At 39.0% G+C, this 24,922-nt stretch overlaps 1 protein-coding gene across 1 annotated transcript; it reads left to right on the forward strand.

The window, feature by feature from the left end:
• Window positions 1-4,468: 4,468 nt before the first annotated feature.
• dbpa (D site albumin promoter binding protein a) lies at window positions 4,469-22,981 on the forward strand. The gene is made up of 4 exons (XM_036567249.1): window positions 4,469-5,547; window positions 9,400-9,837; window positions 16,565-16,809; window positions 20,124-22,981. Exons 1-4 carry the CDS (start codon window positions 5,361-5,363, stop codon window positions 20,337-20,339), a joined length of 1,086 nt encoding a protein of 361 aa, XP_036423142.1. The 5' UTR covers window positions 4,469-5,360; the 3' UTR covers window positions 20,340-22,981.
• The last annotated feature ends 1,941 nt before the right edge of the window (window positions 22,982-24,922 follow it).

The raw sequence follows: 24,922 nt of genomic DNA on the forward strand, positions 1-24,922 counted from the left end.
GCCCAGCTTAAATGGGCCAAATATACTGGAGGAATTGCAATTAATGTAGGGGGCGGTACATGGCGGGTTGGCCGGTTACGGTTCAGAGGTCTTAGATCTTTGATAATCCCCCTAAGGTCATTTCCGTGTCCTATTTGTCCCTCCACCACTTTTACACGACGGATAACCCTTTCAGTCCACCGTGTGACAAGACACCCCCCAAGGAAACATGGCTGTCGAGCTCGTCTGCGGTGCATTGTCTGTGGCAAACGTTCTCGAAGGCTTCTGTCAGCTCTCCGCCATCGGGCTCGGCATCTTTCGCAAGGGTCATTCTCTTGCCCCCGTTGCCCCTCACGATTCTGGAATGGCACCCTACTACAGCGGCACGTATTTGCTTGCCGACGTGTTGGTGTAGGACGAAAAACATCACCAAAGGGAGCTTATTCCCAGAAAGGAGAGGATCATTTTGCAAGAGCAGGTGGCATTGCAGTATACAGGCACTAAATATTTTCATCCTAAAGAAAATATGACCTTTCAAACTGATGAATTTTGAGAGCCAGAGAGAAACTTGTGAAAGGCATAGTGGAAAAATCTGCTTTGAATCCACTACATATTCACAGACACCTACACCCATTATGCACATGGTCTCTGGCTTCAGCCAAGGGAGTGCCTCTTATAATAAATGACTTGGTTAACTGAACATTAAGCCTGTACCTAAAAGAAAAATGAGCAGAAAAATAAAAATTAAAAAAAAAAATCCATTAAAGACATGGATCTCTAACATGGTTTCTCCAAAGGGGAAGAATATTTTAGATTATGAGACTGTTTTGGTAGCACCTTTGTTGTTATGGTAGCATCTCTATCCTCTAAAAATGCATTCATTATGTATTTTCGTAACTTTTTTGTGCTGCGATAATGGATGCGAACCAGTAAGAGTGAACTAATCTGAACAGTAACAATTTTTCTCTGACTTAGTTTCCCCCCTTATTACTCAGAGTTCGACAGTATAGTCTTTCATTATTCTCAAATATATGTAGCTTTATGTTCCTTGTGGACGTGTGTTTTTATTGTCATCCCCCCTCTCCCCTCTTTCTTATTTTGGTCTTGTTTATACAATTATACAAATGCTTGCCCTGGAACTTCATGTTGCTGTTTGGGAAACTGTTAAAGAACATAACTGTGTATTCTCTAAGGACAACACTTACTAAGACACTTAAGTTTTAAATCTTGACTATGCGAAACTAATGAGTTTAGTGAACCCTCAAAACCTTCAAATCACGAAATTTGCTGCAGAACTGATGGGGAGGGGACAGTATAGCGCAATAGATGCCATGTTCCGTGTGTTTAATGTCTTGGTTTAAATATGTAATTTTGTAGGTATTTCTATGACAAGTGTTATATCTTTGGTTCAGATGGATTGGCATAAGAGTGGAGAAACCAGTCCGTACTGTAAAATGCGTATTATATTTTATTATGTATCAGTCATTTTTGTTTGTTTTTTTATTCTTCCAGTTTTTTTTTAATGATTTGTACTTTGTGGGAGGGTGTGTGTATGTTGTAAGATGAGGGGAATATATGTATCAATGTGATTCTTTTCTTTGTTTCTACCCCCTTTTGCTCTGTCTAACCTTGACCAGTTTAGCACAGTTCCCCAACACTATTGTATACAGTTCAGTACTTTACTTAGCTCCTCTGTCCCAATGTTTTAATCTCAGTAAACTAAAATATGAAATATAAATACTAAACTATTCTTTTCTTTTTCCTGCGTCAACAAAAATGGTGAGTCTCGCAGAAAACCAATAAAAAGTTGAAAATGTCATCAAAGTAGTTTGATATTATTTTTAGGATTAAAATCTCCGGTCTACGACAAACAGGCCTGGAATCAAAATCGAGGTGGCAAGTGCCTCTTTTCAGTATAAAGGTTAAATAATTTATAAATTTCAAATGAGGGGACTGATCAGGTGTTGTGCACCTGGTGCTGTGGAGCTCTGCCTTGCCTGTCTCAGGCTGTTTACCACTCACATGTGCTGGCACATGCCCTCTGCAGTGCCATACTCAGCGGCAGAATGCCTGCAGGGATGGAAGCACAGAACCGTCTGTTTGTTCAGTTTCTCTCTTGGTCCACCACAATGAAAAAATAAGAATTTAAAGTGCGCATATCATGAAAAACCTAATTTTCCTTGCTTCTTTTAAACATATTTGAATAGTAACATGTAGGTGTTGTGAAACATCATTTACTAACCAGTCCATACAGTCCATATATCAAAACTAAGCTGCAAAAACAAAGCATCTGGAATTCATTGTTTTTGTGAACTCCCCTGCATATATCCACCTATTCAGTTTTCAGCCGTTTAGCTACTCCCATTCTCGCTAAAGTTACAAGGAGTGTGTCAGCTTGGACTGCTTTTTTTAAAGAGCAATGCATGGCAGCCAATCAGAAGAGGGCTCATTTGTATATATCAGTCTTAAAGGACCAGTAAGTAAAACAGCCTGTTTATTTCTAAGGGATAAAAGGTTGGAAAATGGTCATGTAAAAATAAATGATGAGTCTTTGTTACGTAAAACCACATAAATGTAAAGCGGCCCTGGGCATTAGCAGTGGTAGGATATGGGCCCTTTAAATGCAGCTTTTCTCAGTCACAACAAAAGATTTGCACTCATCACAAAAAAATTGACAGTGTCTTATTGGTTGTCATCAAACTTAACCACAAACAAAACCTCTATTAAAATTAATTCAATTATAAGACTCTTGCAAAAGCAATTTAATCAAAGTCCAAATTGCAACTCGCAAGAAGTTCACTAGATGGCGATAAAAGACTCATGTAAAGACTGCTCAGGGTGCTCTGTGGAAGCAGACATAGCTGTAAAATCCCCACACACTACAATGTAATGTACTGCTTGTTGCTGTGCTTTGAAAATGGTTGGTATGTCGAAGCAATTTAATGTACACTTTGTTTGTCTTATAGAAGTACATGTGATGCAATGCATATCCCACAGGCCTAGTATCTCCCCTTTTTTGATGAAAGAGAATGTAAAATCAGTTGAGTTTTAAATATGAGATGACAGTATAGCAGCATGATTAGCCTGTAGCCAAGTTTACTAACAAATAGTATGACTAATACACATTGTTTTATCAGGTATTGTTGCTGCACTCCTAGTTGCAGCATTTATTAGAGATTAGTGAATGGGGCATAGAAGATATATATACATGTGGTGAATAAAACGTGAACTACATATTAATGAGAAGGTTTGCAAGTCCTCTCTTTAATTTTGCCATTTTCTCTGTCTTCTTCACATTCAAAAGCAGAATGGACAATGAATGTTGGAGCCAGCTTTGATATAGTTATTTTGATTACAGTTGGGATTAACTGCATACAGTTCACCTTTTCACGATGCATTTGTTACAGAAATGGGTGATGCTTGATTTTGATAGCTCCCTGTAGATGCTGTAGATGCCTTTAACTTGCATTGAATTAAATCTAAGCCTTAATTTTTCCTAACCTTAAATTTAGCACTCACTCTTATCTAATCCCAATCCTTACCCTATTAAGGAATGAAACCAGATTCATTAATAAAATGAACATCTGTACAATATATATGTATGTTCTCCGTATATTGTGGGGCCCAAAGAACGTATCCTAATGCACATGTGGGTGTTTTTAACGTGAAGCACAAATAGGAAGGAGTCCACAGATGTTTGTTTTCATTTTTCAACATGCAAGGGCAGATTCCATTTGATCTCTAGATCTTACAGGAGTTGCCTGCGCTAATCCACGGGATCTCGCCAGGCCTCCTTTGCATGTTGTTTTACTCGCGTCTCACGCGGCCCTAGCATGGGGAAAAGTCTGGGAGGAGCGACTGACCTACATTTGTCCAATGAGATACCGCGAAGGGCAGACACTGACCTACTTTAAGCCAATCGCGGTGAGGCAGGGCTGCCGGTAGGCTGCAACCGCGCGTGTTGAGGCCATGTGCTCGCTCTGAGTTCTGGTGTGGGCCTTAAGGTGCTGTTGAGAGCTATTTGTGTCGGCCAAATGGAAACGCTCACGTTTCGGCGTATCGGGACAGTGTTTAACGAAACGTAAGAGGACGTTTATCACCACGCTGAGCTCGAATCTTTGCGTTTCTAAAGACACGTATAAAATGGAGCAGCTTCTTAAGTCGATATATAAAGCCGAAGCTCCTTGTAGTTGAATGAAAGCGTTTGGTGGAGCCGACTCAGCATGACAGGCTCTAACGTCGGTGACTGCGCTCTCATGGTTCTCTCGTGGTTGCAGAAACCGCGTGTGTGAGCTTCAGCCTGAGCCGCCTCGGCAGTCAGTGGGGAAGGGGTTAAGCGGGTGGGCGTGGCCTGTCGTTAATATGCAAACATATGTAAACCCGGGACCGCCGCCGTTGGCCGGGCGCGTCACTGTGGGCGGGGAGAGAGGAGGTCCGCGCGGTGAATATTAATGAGCCCCGCCCCTCCGCGCTCTTCCCCCGTGAGAGGTGATGTCACGAGAGCTGCCCGTGTTCGTTCCAGCTGACTCCAGCCGCGGTCCGAGCGAGCGAGCGATAGAGAGAGAGAGAGAGAGAGAGAGCGACTGGAGAGAAAGCGAGGGAGAGGAAAGCGGTCGCAACAAACTAAGGAGAGAAAAGAGAGAGAGAAAAGAGACAAACAAAGAAGACAGCAACAACCATCGAGCTCAACTTCATCGCGTTTTATACTTTTTTTGGTTTGCGCTTGAACGTTTTTGAGTATCCGTTTTTTTCAGTTTGATTTAGATTCCCACCCACAAAAAACGCCTGGATTTCGGCTCTCGTAGAGACTAGCCAGCCCTTCTGCTGCAGTTTATGAGTCGCTCGTCTTCGTCGTGTGAGATTTGTTGGACCGCTGGCTCCATGGACGGCCGTCGTTTCCAGCTGATTCAGTTTTTGGGAGAATATAAGCGTCCTGGCCGGGAGGAGCGCCAACTCAGCTTGGTGACAAATGTCAACAAATGAACGGACTGTCCACTGACCGAGACGTCGAAGCTGGAGGTGCGATTAGCGGCCAGCAACTTTGTTGATCCGGCAGGGAGAGAGAGAGAGAGAATCGCCCAGGGCGGCAGGTTTAAATACTCTTAAAGGCGCTCGCAGATCTGAGACGGAGATGGAGCGATCCTGCTGAACTGAACACACTGTACCGGACGTACACACGCCTTTCAGTTTCCACATGGAAATGGATTAAGTGCAGCGCTCCGGGGAAACATTCTGGACGCAGTTAGGGGTTCAGACCCGCCCATTTCTGTCTTCTGCCCCTCTGAAAGGCCGAAGTGCGGCTGTACTTCTACAACAAGACCTAGTTGTGCTGACTTCAGAGTTACTCGTTGGTCGAACCTCAGCCAAGTTGTTGTCAGGCTATGTCCAGACAACTCTCTCAGCTTTTACCTCCAGAGCTGCCCGCTGGAGCCAGTCCACAGTTTGGTCCTGCCAATCCAGCGCCTTCTACTCCTAATGGCCACCTGAACTCCATGGCCAGTCTAAAATCTCTTCTACAGCTTCCTCTTAAAGGTGACAACAGAGCGAAAGACTGCTGTGAGATGAAAGGTGAATCAATCTCTCTCTCTCTCTCTCTCTCTCTCTCTCTCTCTCTCTCTCTTATCTCAAATGGTTGGGCCTACAACCCTCCCCTCCCACTCACTATGTTCCCTTTTGTTGTCAGTGATGTTTGTTTTGTTTATCTATTGTTGGAAGTGGAGCCTACACTCTTAGCAAAAATGTAGTACCAAAAAAAGGTTCTTTGACTTGCAACACTGTAGCAATAGTGGAACACTATGTGCTTCATAGAGCCATTTTGAAAAGGTTCTTCAAAGAGTTTCTCCATCCCATCCTGGAGAAGAACCATTTGACCATGCTAAGAACTGTTTATGCATTCAAAAGGCTGTCATGATGCTATATATAACCATGATCTTTGCTAAAGAGCCTATGAAAAACCCATTTTAAGGGTGTAGTGCAGTCATAGAGCTACAATAAAATGAAAAAAGAAAGAACTAAGATGAGAAAGAATCACTGAAAAAAATAAACTACTACAAATTGTTTCATGAAAGGAAAAACACTATATTCCCACCAGTGCTCATTTCAGGGGTCATTTTTTAAAATAAGGCTGTTCAGTTGTATTTCTTAAAGGCAAAATGACTGGCATTAAAGGGATGCCACACTGAGCTGTTGGCCACAAGTAATAATGACTGTCTGTGCTCTGTGGCTCCCTCTGGTGGAATATCTATACCATAGCGAGGTCTCAGAGGCTTTTTCTTTTGAAGTACCCAGGATGGTGATGATGATGATGAGCACTGAATGACTCTGAACAAAGATGTTTTTCCAAAGATTTCAGATTTGAGTACATATAGAGAAATGGTGTTTTATATTAAATTACATACAGAAAATGAGGTAAGGGGATATCGTTAACAAGGACTGCTCAGTTTTTACATGTGAAGGATTGTATGCAGACTCTAGCTTCAGTGGTTTTTCCTCATCCAGAGCTGCTTCTTGTTGGCTTTGTTCAACGCCCTCAAATACACCCACACTCTCCATCTCCCTTTCTGCTTCTCACCCCCCCACCCCGCATAAGTACTACCTCTTTCTAGCTATCAGCCTCTGATTCTTTCCTCACTGCACCCAGTGAATTATCCCATACTGCACATATACTTGACACTGCGGTATTTGGTTCTTCTACACTGTAGTAATTAGAGGTTGGCTGATACATTGCTTGGCTAAACTATTGGAGTATAAAAGTGAGGTACATACAGAAAAATGAATAGAATTTTACAGCATGATATACATATTGAATGATATAGAATAGTATAGAATAATATGTAGAATACAGAGTAGAAAATAATATTGGCTGATATCATTATCGCAGTTTTTAGCCTCTAAAAATTGGTATTGGTCACACATTTTTTATGTGGGTTGGGCTCTAATATCAATGTAATTAGAGTGTATGAAAACACCAATATGTATATGATGTGTGTGTGTGTGTGTGTATATATATATATATATATATATATATATATATATATATATATATATATATATATATATATATGTATATGTAGTCATGTGAAAAGTTAGCATAAAATTGCCATATTTAAGTTTAAGACTAAGGATTGCTCCTAATCTGTCACAGTTTAGTACTTTATGTTATAATTTTATGTGAACAACATTTCTTACAGACTTGAGACTTTAACAAGGCGCATTCAAAAAAGAATATAGGGGCTCGGTCATGAGAAATGTGCCTGTGTTGGATCAGTAGTAGATTCCAGTATATTAATTGGTTACTTCTTTAAATGCATCATTTTTGTATTGCATTGTAAATTGAAATGCATATTGCATCAACGTAACGCTTATTGTACATCTTTCGTCCTTGCTTTGAGTCACTGTTTCAGAGTTGCAGTGCATTCCCCTCCAGTTTTGCCCTTCTGCATCCCTCCATCTGAATGGGATTGCATTGCATCCCTCTGGCCCTGTGGGTGTCAGTGTGTGATTTGGAGCTCATGGCAGCTGTGATTGTAGAGGCTTCACACTCTTGGCTATGCAAGAATATTACATTCTTACTAAAACACTGTGCAGGGTCTTGAGACACACTTATAACAGATTAAATAAATCTTTATTGGTGGTACTGTTCAGCATTGCATTTCACATTTGAAAGCTTTTGCCGCTATATATTAGGTGTTAAACTCTTTAACTGCATGTGGGTCTGCATGAGTTCCTCACTCTAAATAACTCTAAATAAACACCTAATGTACATTTTAGTTTCAGTAGTTATCGAATAACACATAGTAGTTACTGAAGGATAAGTCTTTAGATTAATAATTAAATAATAAGTGCAGGGTTCAAAGAGTTAAGGTTGACATAATGCAAGAAAACTGAAGATTGGGTGAAACAGGGACTTTGTAGGAGGAGGAGTAAGTCCATTATTGTAACAAACAGAACATTTGCTTTTCAAAAATTCTCTTAGTCCATTTATCATGTACAAAAATCTTTAAAAAAGGAAAAAAAATCAGAAGAGTGGTGCCAGACAAAGCCTATTAATCAACAGTAAAAGTACTGTTACATTACAGTCATTTCATTAGACATTCTGCCTTTATTATAATTCTACAACCCTGTTGTAAAAAAAAGTTAGGATGCTGTGAAAATGTAAATAAAAAACAGAATGCAGTGATGTGCAAATTATGTAAACACTGTGTTTATTTAAAAAATATACTACGACAACAAATCAAATTTTTAAACTGGGAAATGTTTTGAAAAAAAAATGCCCATTTTGAATTTGATGCCAGCAACACATTTAAAAAAAATGGAAGAGGGGCAACAAAAGACTGGTAAAGTTGTGTAATGCTAAAAAACACCTGGTGGAACATCTCACAACTAATTAGATTAATTGGGAACAGGTTAGTAACAGGATTGGATATAAAAAGAGAATCTCAGAGAGGCTGAGTCTTTCAGAATTAAAGATGTGGAGATTTTATCATCTACAGTACATAATATCATTAAAAGATTCAGAGAATTCAGAGAAATCTCTTTATGCAAGGGACAAGGCCAAAAACCAGTATTGGCTTATTGTGATCTTCGGGCCCTCAGGCAGCCCTGCATTAAAAACAGTCTTGATTCTGTAGTGGAAAACACTTCCCAAAAGCACTGTCTGCAACCACAAATGCAAGTTAAAACTCTACCATGCAAAGAAGAAAGCAAGTATATACAGGATCCTGAAACACTGCTGCCTTCTCTGGGCCTGAGGTCATTTCAGATAGACTGAGGCAAAGTATTAAAAAATGTCCTGTGGTCTGACGAATAAAACATGTACATTCTTTTTGGAAATCATAGAGACCGCGTCCTCTGGACAAAACAGGAGAGGGACCATCTGGCTTGTTATCAGCTCACAGTTCAAAAGCCAGATCTGTGATGGTATGGGTGTGCATTAGAAGAGGTGATGCATCACAGTGGTAAACATGCCCCCATCCCAACTTTTTGCATTGTGTTGTTGGCATTAAATAAAAAAATAAATAAATAAAATTAAACCATTAAAATACAGGCAAATGTCTGTGAAATTCTGAAATAAAGGTGAACATTTGTTTTTTTGTAATATACATTCTATTTCTGTAAATTAACAGCAGCAGGGTTAAAATACAGCATTTGTATTAGTTTATTTACATACATTTCAAAAAACAGGTATTGGCCGTTAAATTTTACAGTACTTTGACAGTGAAAATGCTATTAAAGTATTTGTGTACTTTTTTAGTATTTATTTAGGTTTTCTTAAGACTCCTATGTATTTTCAATTCACATAGGGTGCTAGTGATGATATGCTAGTTTAGTGTTCAGTATAAGACTACAATACTGAGATACTACGTGGAAGAGAAAGTGTCCTTAATGTCATAATGTAACGCAAATGCTTTTTTGTTCTAGATAAAGAGAAGCCCTTGGACTCTGATGAAGACTCGCTGGGTGGGGTCGGGGGCGTAACCGGGGGCGGAGGCGCCATGCGCAGCTCATCCCAGTCAGCCTTCCTGGGACCATTACTGTGGGAGCGCACCCTACCGTGTGACGGCAGCCTGTTCCAGCTGCAGTACATGGACCTGGAGGAGTTCTTGACTGAGAACGGGATGGGCTGCATGCCATCAGGGAACGCCTCCAGCGCCCAGGCCCAAATCCCCTCTCAGAGTACGCAGTCAGCCGTACCCAGCCAGAGCTCCCAGTGTCCCCCCTCCTCACCACCCCCCTGTTCCTCCTCTGCGTCCTCCATTTCATCCCTCTCCTCCTCATCCTCCTCTTCCTCCCTGCTGGGCCTGGACGTGCCGCAGGGCCCGACACCGGGGATGCTGGGAGGGCCTGAGTGTCTGCATGGTAAGTGTGTACGGGTGTGTTTGTTTTCATACATACTAAGGACAAAGATGGCCTCAGATTGTAAAACCAGAGATAACTGTGCTAACCTACAAAATTCAGGGTTAACAAGTTGCTATTTTCACCAAAAAAGACTGTTTTAATAAAAAAATTCTTATTAGTTATTGAGGTTAAGGTTAGGCTTAGGAAAGTCTTATTACATATAGTTAGTTTGTATTGCTTGCATTACATATAGGCAGTCACATAAAATTTCTGAGCAGGTAGCACTGGTGCTGAAAACATTGCATCATAGCTTAAATTGAAATATTATAGCACTGAGAAAAAACGACATAATAATCCTTCTACAAAAATATGAATTAAACTAAAAGATGAAAATGATTTGTTATTTTATCCATAAAAAAACAGAGCTGCATGTAAAAAGTTTGAATTTGATTGTTCCTTTTCGGAAATGTAGTCTACAGATAATTCATTTCTCCACCATAATTTAGATCCTCCACAAGGGGGCACTACTAGGATTCTGGTAGCCTTTTGCCATCATAGAGAGAGAGGAAACCCAAACCAGCAGGAGCTCATGAATGCATTTATGTTGGCGATCACAAATTTCAAAACGGGAAGGGAAATAGTTTACTATTTAAGGGTAAAGCTCAATGTTATGTAATAGGATATTTTTAGTAAAATAATTCTAAAAAAGATTAATGGCTGAATATAGCAAAATCGATTTCTTTCAAACCCAGAAACGTCTTTGGGACAACTTTTTATTACAGCAAACAAAAGAACATAAACCCTAATTCATTTCTGACTTTACATACAACATCACAGCCTCAAACTGAACATCTTTTGGACATTTTGGATATTGCAGGGCTTTTTGTATATAAATATCTGAATTCTATCACATTCAAATTACCTGATGGACTACAACTACCATAAACACTTTCTGCTGTGTCGCAGTTTGCATGACTGTTGACGAGATAACTTAGGCAGTGGGAAAATGTTCTTGCATGTATCATGTAGTAATAATATTTCATAAATAATTGATTACATCTACCTTGAGCACTAACACTTACCAAAATAAGTGAGTGGACATAATAAACACTGCAGACATAAAGGTAATCTTTTTTTGTATTTGCGCAGCATTCTTTTCTCCTAGCATTACTTTTACATTGTATCACCCTGTGTATTTAGTACATATTATTGTTACATAAAGACAAGGCAGTTACATTCATACATATATGTGGATGGTCCTGCATCCTGCCACTGTATAAAAATAGTGTTTGTATACATTCTTTGACAAATTGCTGGAAAATGTAGTATATCTGTATCATTACTTAGCATTTGTGTACGTATACAAGCTGGGATGGGAATCTGAAATGACATACTATATATCAATAATGCTCAACAATTTAACAATGTTAAATACCACAATGAATATTCTGGTTGGCCAAAGAGTGATCATTTGTTTAGCATAATAATTTTATGATGCCATCTAATGACTGCCGTTCCACACCTAATCATGTCAATTCACACATAGTGTATGTACTTTGATCAGCATGTTTTAGTCAACTGTAAGTAAACAGGCCGCTTTTTGTTAGTCACTGGCCATAACTGACGTATTTGTGGCGGATGGTATAAAGCTGAAGTGCAGAAAAAGTTAATAAGGAGCCATGCTAACATGGCTACTAGCTTTTTCCTTTTCTCTTTTGACGTCACTGTTTTCACATGTACAATAACAAGGTACAATAATTCAATGCTTTTTGGTTTTATCTGATGTGAACAGAGCAAAAGCAGCTAGTCACAGGAGCCTGCTTTGAACAGATGCTTCACTAAGCTTGCTCACGTGGAAGGCAGAAGCTTCCCATCTGAAGGCTACTAGCCATATGATATTAATAGAAGCAAAAACCAAGGTACTACCACGTTTAAACCAGGGCTGCACAGTGTATTGTTTGTTGATTGCGACATTGGCCTTTGCAGCACTCATATCACAGAAGGCTGCAACATGCAAATGCGGCCTTTAACAAATCACAAAAATTTGCGTGCTGTGAGCATTCTGACTGACCTCAGATGCTCCAGATAAGTGTCTTGTGGGTGTTTTGATGATTCAAGCCACATGATCCAGCAAACGTAAATCATTTCAGTCCCAGTCATGCAGACCAGTCTTTAACCAATGCATTAATGTACTGCAAGGCAAATCACAATGGCACCATGTAGCAACAGTGTGATATGGCATTTCATTATTTTGTGCAGCTGTAATTTAAATTTGGCAAAATATATGGAAACCACTTCAACAGCTTTGCTGTGTGGTTAGAAAACTAAACTTCAACTACATGAATTTGGAACCAGCTGTCAAAGCCAACAGTGTTAATGTTATACTATTAGCTTGACTGATTCATTTTGAATGTTCACTCATATTCATATTGCACCAGTATCAGTGCCTGTAAAACATATTGCTTGAAATGCAGTGTGAAGCACAATGTTAGTTAAAAGATCCATTCAAATGCATTATGGAGAATGCAGCAAAGAAAAACAGCTGAGGGAACAGCAAGGAAATAGAAAAGGAAAGAGAGAGAGAGAGAGAGAGAGAGAGATGGGAAGGGGTGGGGGCTCTGCCAGTGTGTATTTTCCTCGCATGTTTTCGAATCTTGTTCCCTCGCTCTCCCTCTCGTTTGCTGTCTCACACGTTGAGTCCATGTGCAGGCACCTTGTCACGTGCTGATGCAGAGAGCAATGAAGTGAGAGAGCGAGGGGACGGGAGGGGTGGAGGAAGAGAGGGAGGAGCCATGAGGCCAGAGGAAGAGGGAGAGCGAGAGAGAGAGAGCGTACCATTGCTGTCATATCGAAATCTCCCAACATTATCATTTTATAACATTTGAAACTGCTACATTCATAACATGGAGGTTCTTCAGGCTTCTTTAAACTTCAGGAAGGTTCTTCACACAAGATTCATCTCATTTACAAAGACCTCCATTGAAAGGTTTATTTAAAGGGACATTCTAGCTTTTTTTCTTTGCATAATTCAGTGGTTAAGATGTGAACAAAGTAATTCAGAGTGGTTTGATGTAAAGTGCTCCATTCTAGAGAAACTTGCTGAGTCAGAATTGTTCACAGCAGCGTTGACAGGAACCAGAGGTCTGAAGAGTTTATTGCCGCTAAAAGCTAGAGATAAAGTTTTTGAGATAAAGTTTTGACTTGAAGGTGCAGTGTGTAAAATGGAATATGATATACAAAACCATGTTTTTATTAGTGTTTAATTACCTGTAACTACAAATCATTACGTTTCGTTACCTTAGACTGAGGTCTTCATATCTACACAGGGAGCGGGTCCTCTTCCCACAGAGGCCACCATGTTGTGCCGCCATGTTTCTACAGTAGCCCAGAACAGACAAATCAAACACTCTAGAGAGTGCCTTTCGCATTTTTTCATTGAAGAGGCAGCTTGAATTTGGTGGTGCTATAGCACCGCTTGGTTGATGTAGAAAAAAGAAGAATCAGTGGTTGCTGCTGGTGCTGGCTAACCATTTTGTGTCGTGAAAAGTTGAAGCCCAAATTTTGACAAATGGAGGATCATACTTATCACTTAGCACAAGAAAAAGTGAGGGTGAATACTCGTCGTCAGCGAAGCAAAAACATGACGGCCATCGCTTTTTATATTACACATCGGGTAACGGAGCCGTATTCAGTTGCTTCCACTCTGCAGCCTTACCACTAGATGCCACTAAATCTTACACATTGCACCTTTAAAACATTAATATCTATTCATGGTGGAGAGGTATGTGCAGGGTGTCAGTAGTAAAAATGAGCATATTTTTTAGATTTATCACTATTTTACCATCATCAACATTATATATAAAAATTCAGAAGACATGTAGGTTCACTGGTCATATTGGAAAAATGGCTATATTTGTGTTGTAGACATGATGATTTCGGACACCTCATTATCTCATCATCACTCATCATCTCCACCACTACCAAGAAATTTCTCTACAAAAACCATTTCATGTTTACACGTTTACATCTGATTGACTTATTTATGTTGAAATTTTGGAAAATCAGTGAACTATAAGTGGTTCTTTTATGGCATTGCTCTAGAGAACCACCTTTATTATTAAGAGTGCTGCTGCTGTTTACATCGTGTGAGCATTTTATGATGAATGGGCCAATAAAAATGCTCTAAAACTACATTAATCTCATAGCATTAATGTATATTAAAGTTATTTGTACTGTGTTGTGTAAAGAGCTTGGTAAGACAGTGATGATATGTCCTTGATTGGGATATCTGTTATTTTTGTTTGCTTGGCACTGACAAATATGACATGACTGAGTATCTTGTAACATATGTTTATAACATCATAATACTTGCCATCGATACATGATAAGTTTCACTATATTTCGCTTTTCAGAGCTTTAATAAGCTAGAACAAAAAATATCAGTAGTGCCACCTATTAACAATTCTATCAAAAACTATTAGAATCAATGACTTATGTTTAGGGTTTCACATCCAGTTAACCAAATCCAAACACACACACACACACGCACGCACACACACACACGCACACGTACGCACACATTTTCTAAGCCGCTTATCCTTCTGGGTTGCAGGGGGAGCTGGAGCCTATGCCAGCAGTTGTTAGGTGGAAGACAGGATACACCCTAGACAGGTCCAAATCCAAACAATCAGGACTAATTATTCTCAGGACTAATTAAGTACTGATGATATCCATGACATACTCAGAAAAGCATATTGTGACAGTTTTTCACAATAACGATAAATATCATCATATAGCCAGCTCTTAGTGTCTCTCTATGTTTGTACATTCTCACTTAGTGTGTGCACTTCCAGTATGAAAGTATTACAGACAGCTGTGCTTCTTATTTGTGATATTTCCTTCAGAGGCAGAAAGATGCTTAAGAAGGATCTTCTGTATGCCCGAGGGAAGGAAGGCTGCTTTTTTTTCATGGGTGTATTTTTAAATGCAAGAGAAGGAAACAGTCTGCTCTTAGGAGCTGCGTAATATTGCTGGGAGAGGGCCTGAATTTTGTGCAGCATTCTCATATCGCCCTTCGTTTAATGTAATTTCATTTGCATGTTTTTGCTTTGAGGAAAGAATCCAATATTTGGCTGGAGTCTCAAGGCTTTGCGAGAGATGGCTCATTAGTAAAATATACAAGGAATTATGCTGATCCAAACTGAATGTGCTCTCGGATTAGCTCGCATATATTTGAAGTTGCAATGCATTTTGTTGTCCTGTATCCTCGAAAGATGATGGAGTTGTAGTTTGTGTTATGGGATTCACAACCAAAAGCAATACGTCACGAGTAAGAAAGCAAAGGAGCCGAAAACTTTATGAGCCTTAAAAATGCAGAAGAAGAACTTCATTATGCATGGTTGTCCTAAATTCGCAGCATTTGCATGTGGAATATGCATGTGTTTCAAGTCAATGGATTTGTAGTGTATAGCAGCTGCACTATAAAATACCATTATGGCTAATGTATAATAATTATTGCCAAGTGCATGGCATTCAATTACTGCTCTAAAAGCATTTTTCCCCCTTTTTCGTTAAAAAGGGAAATAGGCAAAGAGTGCACATGCTAATGGAAAGCAGACATTAGGAAGTTCTTTTTTTTAGTTAAGAGTAAATGAATTTTCTTTGAGTGGTGTTGAGAGCAGAGAGATATAAAAGACTTGCCTTCAAATGAAAGAGACTCGGCTCCCAGACTGGTTTGTAGACAAAATGTTTATTGTAAGGACTGGGGCTATTTGTTGGCTTATGCCTGACCAGGCTGCCACTTGCTGTTACTGGCAGGTCTCCACACTGACCTCTGCTGCGCCCTTGTGGCTGTAATGTGTCATTGCGTCCGGCCTGAGCACGGACATGGCCATGCAGGCTCCTAATCCTCCCCTGCCATATAAAGAGCTTACTTTCCAGTCTGCTGCCTAAGAGTTTTGCATGATGTATTTGTTAACTGTTATCGTGAAATCGGCCTTTGCCGTAACAGTATTGGACAATAGTACAATATGCAGCACTCTGAAAATGTTCAACCAAAATGTCAGTTCAACCTTAAAGATATACTTTACTTGGTTACAAATGACTTTGTGACTTCAAACTTGTTTAATTTGAGTCAGATAAGGCAAAACAACAGTTCAGATGGACTGAACATCAATCAAAATGTGCCCTGTTCCATTTTTTTTACAGTAAAATGAGCTCTCAAACACATACTGTGAACATTATGACCAGTCACAGTCATTTAATAGGAGTTTCTGTGGGTGTGTTAATATATGGAAGCATTCACATTGAACAAGTTTTAATAATTTCTGCTAGAATTACGCAGGATAACCTTCAACAAGGTTTTGCCAGTGTGCTTAATTTAAAGTAATATAGATCATAAGAATTATAAGAATGTTTCAATGTACATCTATACGAAATATAATATAATTATACGAGTGCCAAATATACCAGATGTATAAATATGAGATCAAAATATGTACAAATGTACAGATATACCTGTTATCTGATGTGCATATGATGTTCAAAGAATCATGCACAAATATGTGTGATATAAAGACAACTGGATCAGAGAGCATAGTGTAAAATATATACATATACCACCATACAGGTTAAACAGTTGTATATGTTGTATAGAAGGACTGTGCAAACATATCATAATACTGTGACAGTAGCATTAATAGTTGTAATATTGTATTCTTGTCTTCCCTTTCTGATATTCTCTCTTTAGGAGGGCAGGCAGTGCAGCAGGACCCCTCTCCAAGCTCCTCCTGCCCACCTCCACCAGTGCCCCTGCCCACCAACGCTGCTGATGTGATGGTGAACTTTGACCCAGACCCCGCTGACCTGGCCTTGTCCAGCGTCCCAGGCCAGGAGGCCTTCGACCCCAGGAGACATCGTTTCTCTGAAGAGGAGCTCAAGCCTCAGCCCATGATCAAGAAGGCCCGCAAAATGCTGGTGCCAGATGATCAGAAGGTACTATTACAATTCAGCAGCTCACTGTAAATACAGTCGTATGCAGAAGTTTGTGGACCCCTGGTCAAATGGCATGTTTAGTTGAGTTTTTAAGTGGAAATAAGTTACACATCCTGTACAGAGAGCACATGTCTGCACATTTTAATGCACAATTGTGGTTTATTTACTGAATTTAACACTGTGGAAAAAAATAAGACATAAAATGTGGCCTGTGAAGAAGTTATGCCTCATTTTCTTTGTCATGTTTTGTTTTTACCAATATGTTAAACTATTAACTGGGGTTTTTCTCTTTCATTTGCATGAATTAATGGAAACTCTAGAGCTATATTAGTAAGCATGCTATAGTTATCTTACGTGATAGAGTTTTGCAGACTTTTGCGAGGCGAGATGTTGTTATTAAGTTTTAGCTGGCAGCAATACAGTCTACATATCTGTCACAGTACGTATAACCTAAATTAAAGAAAGCTTTGTAACAAACACAGGTGACAAACACTGTGTATTTGATGCTAGTCTATTACAAGTTGATGTATGAGTCCTTTGGTGGTGATAACAGTTATTTGCATTTTGCTTATTTTAAGTTCTGATGCAATGTGTTTGCAACCCCGTTAGCAAGATGTATTTACACTACTAAAGGAAGAGGAAAAACCAATAACTCTCATAATGAACAGGAAATCATCACATCCCTGCAGGGTAAACAGGACTCTGTAACAGGGTTGCACATACACTAGGACAAAACTTAATTGTGTAATTGCTATTAGTTCAAATAAGCTAATAATGCAAAGTATTATTTTCACTATTTCAACAAAAGGCATTTGAAAAAATTATAGCTATTTATCATGCCAGTATGCATTTATTAGTTAAAAAGGCACTAACTTTGGAATAACTACAGATAAACAGTACATTTTGACTGTATGTCTGTCTGTATGTTAGCTCAAAGTTATTCCACAGATTAAGAGAACAAAGTCATTCAGAGTGGTTTGGTGTGAAATGGTTCATCATAGAGAAACTTGCTGACTCAGATTTCTTTACAGTGGTGGTGAGAGGAACCAAGAGTTACCATGTCTACAATACAAATACAACCATTTTATGTACTATCCTAAAGCACCAGTAAACCTGCATGTGTGTTCTGAGTTTTCCATGTAATGTTGATAATGGTAAAATAGTGGTAAATCTGAAAAAAAAAATGTTTTCTTTAGGTTCTGTTTTTCCTTACAGTGCCCTGCATGTACCTCTCCACGGTGAATGGATTTAAACAATTAAAAAAAAAGTTTAAAAAAAAAGTAATTTAGGCAAAAACTACCCTAGATCAAAATTTCAGGCATCAGACAAAGTGTTTGTAAGAGTTTCATGTAATAACTTTCTGTGAGGAGCATTTAACTCTTCAGATGTCTGGTTCCACAGTGAACAGTTCTGAGTTTCTCCAGAGCAGAATATTTCACATCAAACCACTCTGAATGACTGTGTTTAGAGCTTAAAGAAATTTAGAGACTGTGGAATTTAACTATTTCCAAAGCTGTCTTTGAGGACATCCTGTATTTATAGTTACCATCCAATACCTGCTTCAGTCGTCATTAAATTAAATCAGCTGAGCTGCTGATGGAATTCGACAAATTGATGCTGTGATTAAAGTGCGGTAAGAAGTCAGGAACCAAACCTGTATTCTTCTGACTGCATCCTTCTAACCAACATATTAATGATTTTAAAAAGAAGTTCAGATGACTTTTTACAGTATTTATGTATTTACTGCACTGTGCAAAAGTCTTAAAAAGCACCTAAGTAAATTGTTTGGGTTTATATAGCATTTATTACTGCTGTAAGTGTGTTTTTGCCAGTAAATGCCTCCAGCCGTCTACTGGATTTGTTAAATTCCATCACCAGCACATCTGATTTAACATTGTGAAGTATTGATTAGCCAAATCAGGTATTGGATGATAACTACAATGCTGGGCTTATTTCTTCTTCAGATGACTATCAGGTGGATTTGATCTGCTTATCAGAGGCTTTTGAACAAACTTGTGGAATCTGTGCCTCATTGAGTGCACACTGGCATTAAAACAAAACAAGCTCATTTTAAAGAAATACTGAGGAATTCTGAAATGTTGAAATTTCAAATATATAGTAACTTCACAGAAGAACAAAACACATTCTTAAATTTGAATGGAATTTAATGGAACAAGATTGTTTTCCAAGTAATTTTGGACCATTCTTATTGGTCTGTATACTATGAAATTGAATACAATGCAAAGGGTGACTGGAACTTTCAAACTATGCAAAAAGGTTAAAAATGATAAAAATGGACAAAATGACAAAAATGGAGAATTTTGCATAACAGTGAGATCAAGGTGATTTCAAGGTGAATGGACCAAAAGAAACGGCACAGAATTACTTGGACGAATGTCTGGTTCCATTGACTTACATTAAAAGTAAAGCAGGTTATATATATGAATGAATGTTTTATTTTGGCAAGAAGTGTATTTGTGCTCTATATATCATTAGAATAAATGCGAATAAACATTAATGCGGTAAAATATAACAAGAATTTCTTGTTTCCAAAAATGTAGTTGATCTCTTGTGAGCTAGCCAGTTCCAGATTTCATCTGGATGCCTCCAGCCTTTACGTAGATTTTTTTAAATCCATCATCAGCACACCTGATTTAATATAATGACGTATTAATTAGCCAAACCATGTACTGTACGATAACTACAAGTAAGGCTGGGCTTCCAAGAGGAGAGGTTTGTAAATGGTAAAGTGAACAAGTTGACATAAAATCACTATATACTTTATTAATGTCATTTAAATTTAGTCTAATATTAGTGTCTTTCTGAGCAAATAAATGCTTACTACCCAGATAAATAGCTTAAATCTGTTTTTTCAGGTGCCTGGTACTGTATCTGTCTCATATGTCCCTATTTGTGTCCTTCAAAGGTGAAATAATCCTTGCATTATTCGCTTATTTTAAGTTACATATCGCTGCTGTCGGAACAAAACCTCCATTTTTGTCCTTTTTCAGTTTTTGACATACTTTAAAAATGCCTGTTGCTCTTTACATTGTGTGTAAATTTCAAGATGAATGAACCAAAAGAAACGGCCCAAAATTACTTATTAAACAATCTGGTTCCACTGACTTTCATTAAATGTAAAGTATGTTTTTTCCTTCTACTGTAAAGTTAACATTTTGGAGATACGAGGTTTTGTTCTGACAGCAGTGATATTCTTTTATGGTTGGAAAAGAAAAGGAACTCTTCTAGTGGATTGTCTCATGTAATGCTGACCTCTCTCACTGTTTTCTTTTCTGCTCACCTCACCTATGAAGGATGAAAAGTACTGGAGCCGTCGCGTCAAGAACAACGAGGCTGCCAAGCGCTCACGAGACGCACGGCGGCTAAAGGAGAACCAGATTTCCGTCCGCGCTGCTTTCCTCGAACGGGAGAATGCCGCGCTCCGACAGGAAGTAGCCGATATGCGCAAAGAGCTGGGCCGCTGTCGCAACATCATCAACAAGTACGAGAGTCGCCACGGAGGCTTATGAAGAGGAGGACTAAGAAGGACGAGAGGAGAAGCAATTCAGTCAATGTTTGGAAGAAGAAAGCAAGAGTTTATAGACAGGACTGTTGAACCAGACAGCAGTTTATGTGCGTACTTGTTTCAAACTTGCACTGCGACACTTGCAGACTGTGTTCCTCTGTGAGTGGTGGTTTCGGTGAAGGTGGTGTTGTGCATGGCTGCAAACAAGTACTTTGGCGAACATTTTAATAATCATAGTCGAAGGGAATGCTCACAATGTCTAGACGTAAACACTGTTCAGGATACTTTTTCCAAACCTTTCTGTGAGTATTGATCTTTTCCTGCCTTTTTTTTGGGCGGGCGAACTGAGCTCCTGCCGATTTTTAAGGGTGACTGTCAAACTCGTGTGCGGTGTTACCCAGACCTTATGAACATTCCTTCATTGTTCTGGCTAATTTTCTTAGAGAGAGGATTTTATGAGGCGACCCAGGTGTAATTTTTTCTATGACAACAAAAAAAAAACATTGTATATTTTTGAACTGGTTAGGCACAGATAAGATGGAAGGAGAGGAGGACGAGACAACACAAAGAGATTTTGACATAGGAAAAAAATATATATGTATATTTTTATACTTACAGAAGCAGACAGGTGAAGAGATTTTGGAAAATAATCTTTTTTGTATATTTTATATATGGGTGGGTAGGGGTAGTTGTAGAGAAAGAGGGCTACATGAAGATGTTTTCAACCATAATCAGGACCGAGCTTGTTTGGTTGATTCTATTTTAGATGTAAGGAATTTTCTGGAAGATATATTTTAAAGGAGAAGATAGAGAATGGGCTGAAACAGTGGCAGATAAGGTGGACGGATGGAGGCGGAGAACTTTGCTGACAAAAATAAACAGTTGAAGGTGAAGCGAAGAGCGAAATGAGAGTCGCGCCGATTGGAACTTTGTTGTGGGTTCGTTTAAGCACTTAATTTGATGTCGTCATCGTCTTCTTCTTCTTGATTCCTTTCTTTCTTCAGCCTCGGCATGTGTTTTGTCCTGAGCTAAGAGAGGAGGAAGAAAAAGAGATAGAAGGAGATATTGGAAAGCTCTGGATACTACATCCCGCCACTACATCCAAGGAATTTCATGTACAAATCATTTCTCCATGTATATATTTTACACATTCAAGTTACTATGTCTTCTTATATATACTGATATACATAAATATATATAGTTGTATACACACATGCACACAGACTGGACCTTGGTTCGCATGGCCAGTACGATGCAACGCACAAAAACGACTCCTTTTATGAAGTCTACACACACATACTCGAAGCTATTTCAGTACAGTGGTCCCTGTTTTCTCACTCTATCTCTTTCTCTCACTCCCTCGGTTCTGCTTTTTTCCGACAAGAGATGATGCTGGTTTGGAATTTTTTTTCTGCCCGTGTTAGGTTGGCAGTGAGTGGGTTGCATGGTGGCGCATGCTTGCGTACTGTACGATCAGCACAGAAACAAAAAAACCCACCCTTGTGTTGACAACTGTCTTTTTATATGGTGCTCACCCAGTTCCTCCACCCACCCACACACACACACACTCACACACACACAAACCGACACAGTACTCGACTGCCTACAACCCTGTTTCTCTTAATGGTTTATTTTTTTCCTGTACTGTGGGGAATTGAATATAGACAAAAACACCTGTTTATAAAACTCCTCAAACTAAACCCAGTGACACTTTACTATCAGAGGGCTACATGGCACCTACATAAGCCTCTCATAACTGTCATAAACCTTCAAAAATGCTAATTCCAAGAAGCATCCAGACAACTGACGCTTGTTGTAATAAGCCTTTGTAAATGTCCAAATAGGTTTGTCTGTTGTCACGAAAGGCTTATGTAGGCATCATGTAGCCTTAGGAACGCTGCCCTAAACCCTTACAGATGAATTGCACCCTAATACTACTGTACCATTAAAAACAATGTACCATTATATAAATATATATATATTGAATATTAAACTATTATCTCACTAGGTATGTGTGTGTACATGAATATATGCTTGAATATGTGATTTCTAGATGTAATTTACATAACTTGAATACATGTAGTATCTATACAGAACATCATAATTATAATAAAACAATCTGATTTCTTGCCCAATTTGCTCAGGTGTCTGGCTTCCAGAAGCAAAAATCTTAAAAATGATCTAAAACGTTAAGGTTCCTGGGACATATTTGGATTTTTTTTTTTACAGTAGAATTCAGAGAATTCCATGGAAATCCATACTACACTACCAGCTCATCTTGGGAAGGTTACAAAAACAGTGCTGGACATATAAAAAGATGTCCTTTGTTGGTTTTACACAAACAGATTCCAGTATATTTCCTTTTTTTCCATTCTCGTTACTCTTATTGCTAGTATTATCATTGTTGTTGCTGTTATGATTGCTATTCTTCTATTTCTTTTCAGCATTTTCTTGCAACAACCTTTGATAGAAAATGCAACGCTCTCTTACCATCTAGAATAACTCCAAGACTGTTATTTGTTGGCACCATCCACCAAGACTGTACATGGCTCCAAGTGCATTGTGGGGGCTGTTGTCTTGTCCTTGTACGTATGAGTTTATATAAGCTGATACAAACACACGAGAATTGAGCAACTGATGTTTGTATTTTCTCCTGGAGGAATTTGAACTACTCCTTCTGCCATCATTGACTTGGTGCTGCTTTTGCTGCCAAGGGCCACATGTCAAAGGAGAACGTGTTTTTTGTTACATCGGAACTGTTTGTAGAAGCTTAAATTGAAACTTTTGACAGTGCTATTTTTCTATGTAACTCTGTGTACACATTAAGAGATTTCATGGGCATTGGTAGCCTATCCTCTCTTCGGAGTGACGGTGTTCTACCAAATGTTATTGCGGGTATTGTATTCATTTTTTTTTCCTCTCCACGTGTGGAATATTAACAGGTCCTTGTTTGTGACTGTTATGAACTACAAATCCCAAGAGCATACCACTATCAAACTTCACTGATAATGTCTTTTGTTCCTACCTTTAGGGATGCTGGGAAATGTGGTTTGGCTTCTTTCCTGACACACCAATAAATGATTACCCTTATTCACTGATACAAAATCTACCTTCACTTTGCATGTTTTGCTTCTTTGTTATATGAAAGTATGGCAGGAAAAAAAGGTCTGCATCATTTCGTGACACCATCTTACTGGCTGTCTGCATTTTTGCGGAATAGGAGAGGAGCAGAAGGGAGGCGATATGCCCAAATAAGGACTGTGGGTCTAAGCCGGAAAACAACAAATGTTGGTTTCAAAAATTGCCCCATTTCCAAAATAAGTATAGTAACAAAAGGCAATCACTTAAGCATTTTTGACTGTCTGTGGTACATACATATTACCAGCAAGACTCACAACGCTACTGCACACTTAATTGATGTCATGGGAAATAAGGCTACTGCTGTAACTATATACTGCTTGTACCCTATTATATAGCAACAACAGCTACTTAATTTGGAGCTTACTACTGCCAAGGCACTCAGCTATCACACTTCACGAATTTGGGGGGTATTTTGGCTGATGACTACACTAATGATGTCAATTCAGTGTGCAGGAGTATTAGCCTGCATGTAGCATGTATTTAGCAATATTCTTATTTTAACTACTTAGTAACCTCGCAATTCAAATGACAGTGATATTTGAATATCTGTGCACTTGTACATAGGACAAAAGATTTGGCTTTGGAGCTGATGGGTAATCACAGAGTGTGTTACAATTCAATTGAATGTACATACTTGATAAGTCAGATGCGTGTTATGATCATGTCTGTAATTAAGATGATTTATAAAACAGAGATTTCCGGTCCTAAAATCTGTTTAGCTAAGCCGCATTTGAAGCCATTGTAAAATCCACGATATACGCACACCTATGACCTCACAACAACTGAATTCTGTATTACTGAGCCAGGGAATGAAAAATTCCTTTGCTGTTAATGGAATAATCTTTGGCTGTAATGCTGCTCACAGGAACCATCGAGTGTACTGAGGAAGTAAGGACCTGTTTTTGTTTAAACCGAGTTAACTAGAACTAGGCTGGTCAGCTAGCTAACAGGCTAAAATATAACCAACAGCCTAAACAACTCCGTCATTTATATCACAGGATTGAAATAAAGTACCTATGATATGATTCATTGTAAAAGGGCAATATAAAACTTGTCACTTGAATGGATTACACGCTTCAAATGTCCGTGTTTCAGTCAAAAGTAGCGTCAAACCCAGGCTGACTCCCAAATGCCTCCATACTCCCTAAATAGAGTGCTAGCTATGGAAGTTCCGAAATTCTAGCCTCTACAGCCAAATAGTGCATCATTTATTGAGTATGTGGCATAGTACAAAATGACTATTTCTTAGCTGTATTATGCACTGTTGGGCTGCAGCATCCAGTATTTAAAATCCTACAAAGTGCACTATGTAGGGAGCCATCTGAGATTCAGCCCCAGCGTGAGCATTGGTGCTAAATAAGACACGCAATGGTAATCTGGTGACCAAAAAGTACTTATTAAGCAAATAAGTTTTTGCATTTAACAGTGCTGTGTTATCATATGTTT

Source organism: Colossoma macropomum, unplaced genomic scaffold, assembly GCF_904425465.1.
Source record: "Colossoma macropomum unplaced genomic scaffold, Colossoma_macropomum, whole genome shotgun sequence".
Taxonomy (NCBI): Eukaryota; Metazoa; Chordata; class Actinopteri; order Characiformes; family Serrasalmidae; genus Colossoma; species Colossoma macropomum.

Coding starts and splice junctions, on each gene's coding strand:
- dbpa (XM_036567249.1), top strand. CDS start 5,361: ATGTCCAGACAACTCTCTCAGCTTTTACCTCCAGAGCTGCCCGCTGGA. Junction 5,548..9,399: donor AGACTGCTGTGAGATGAAAG/GTGAATCAATCT, acceptor TTTTTGTTCTAG/ATAAAGAGAAGCCCTTGGAC. Junction 9,838..16,564: donor AGGGCCTGAGTGTCTGCATG/GTAAGTGTGTAC, acceptor TTCTCTCTTTAG/GAGGGCAGGCAGTGCAGCAG.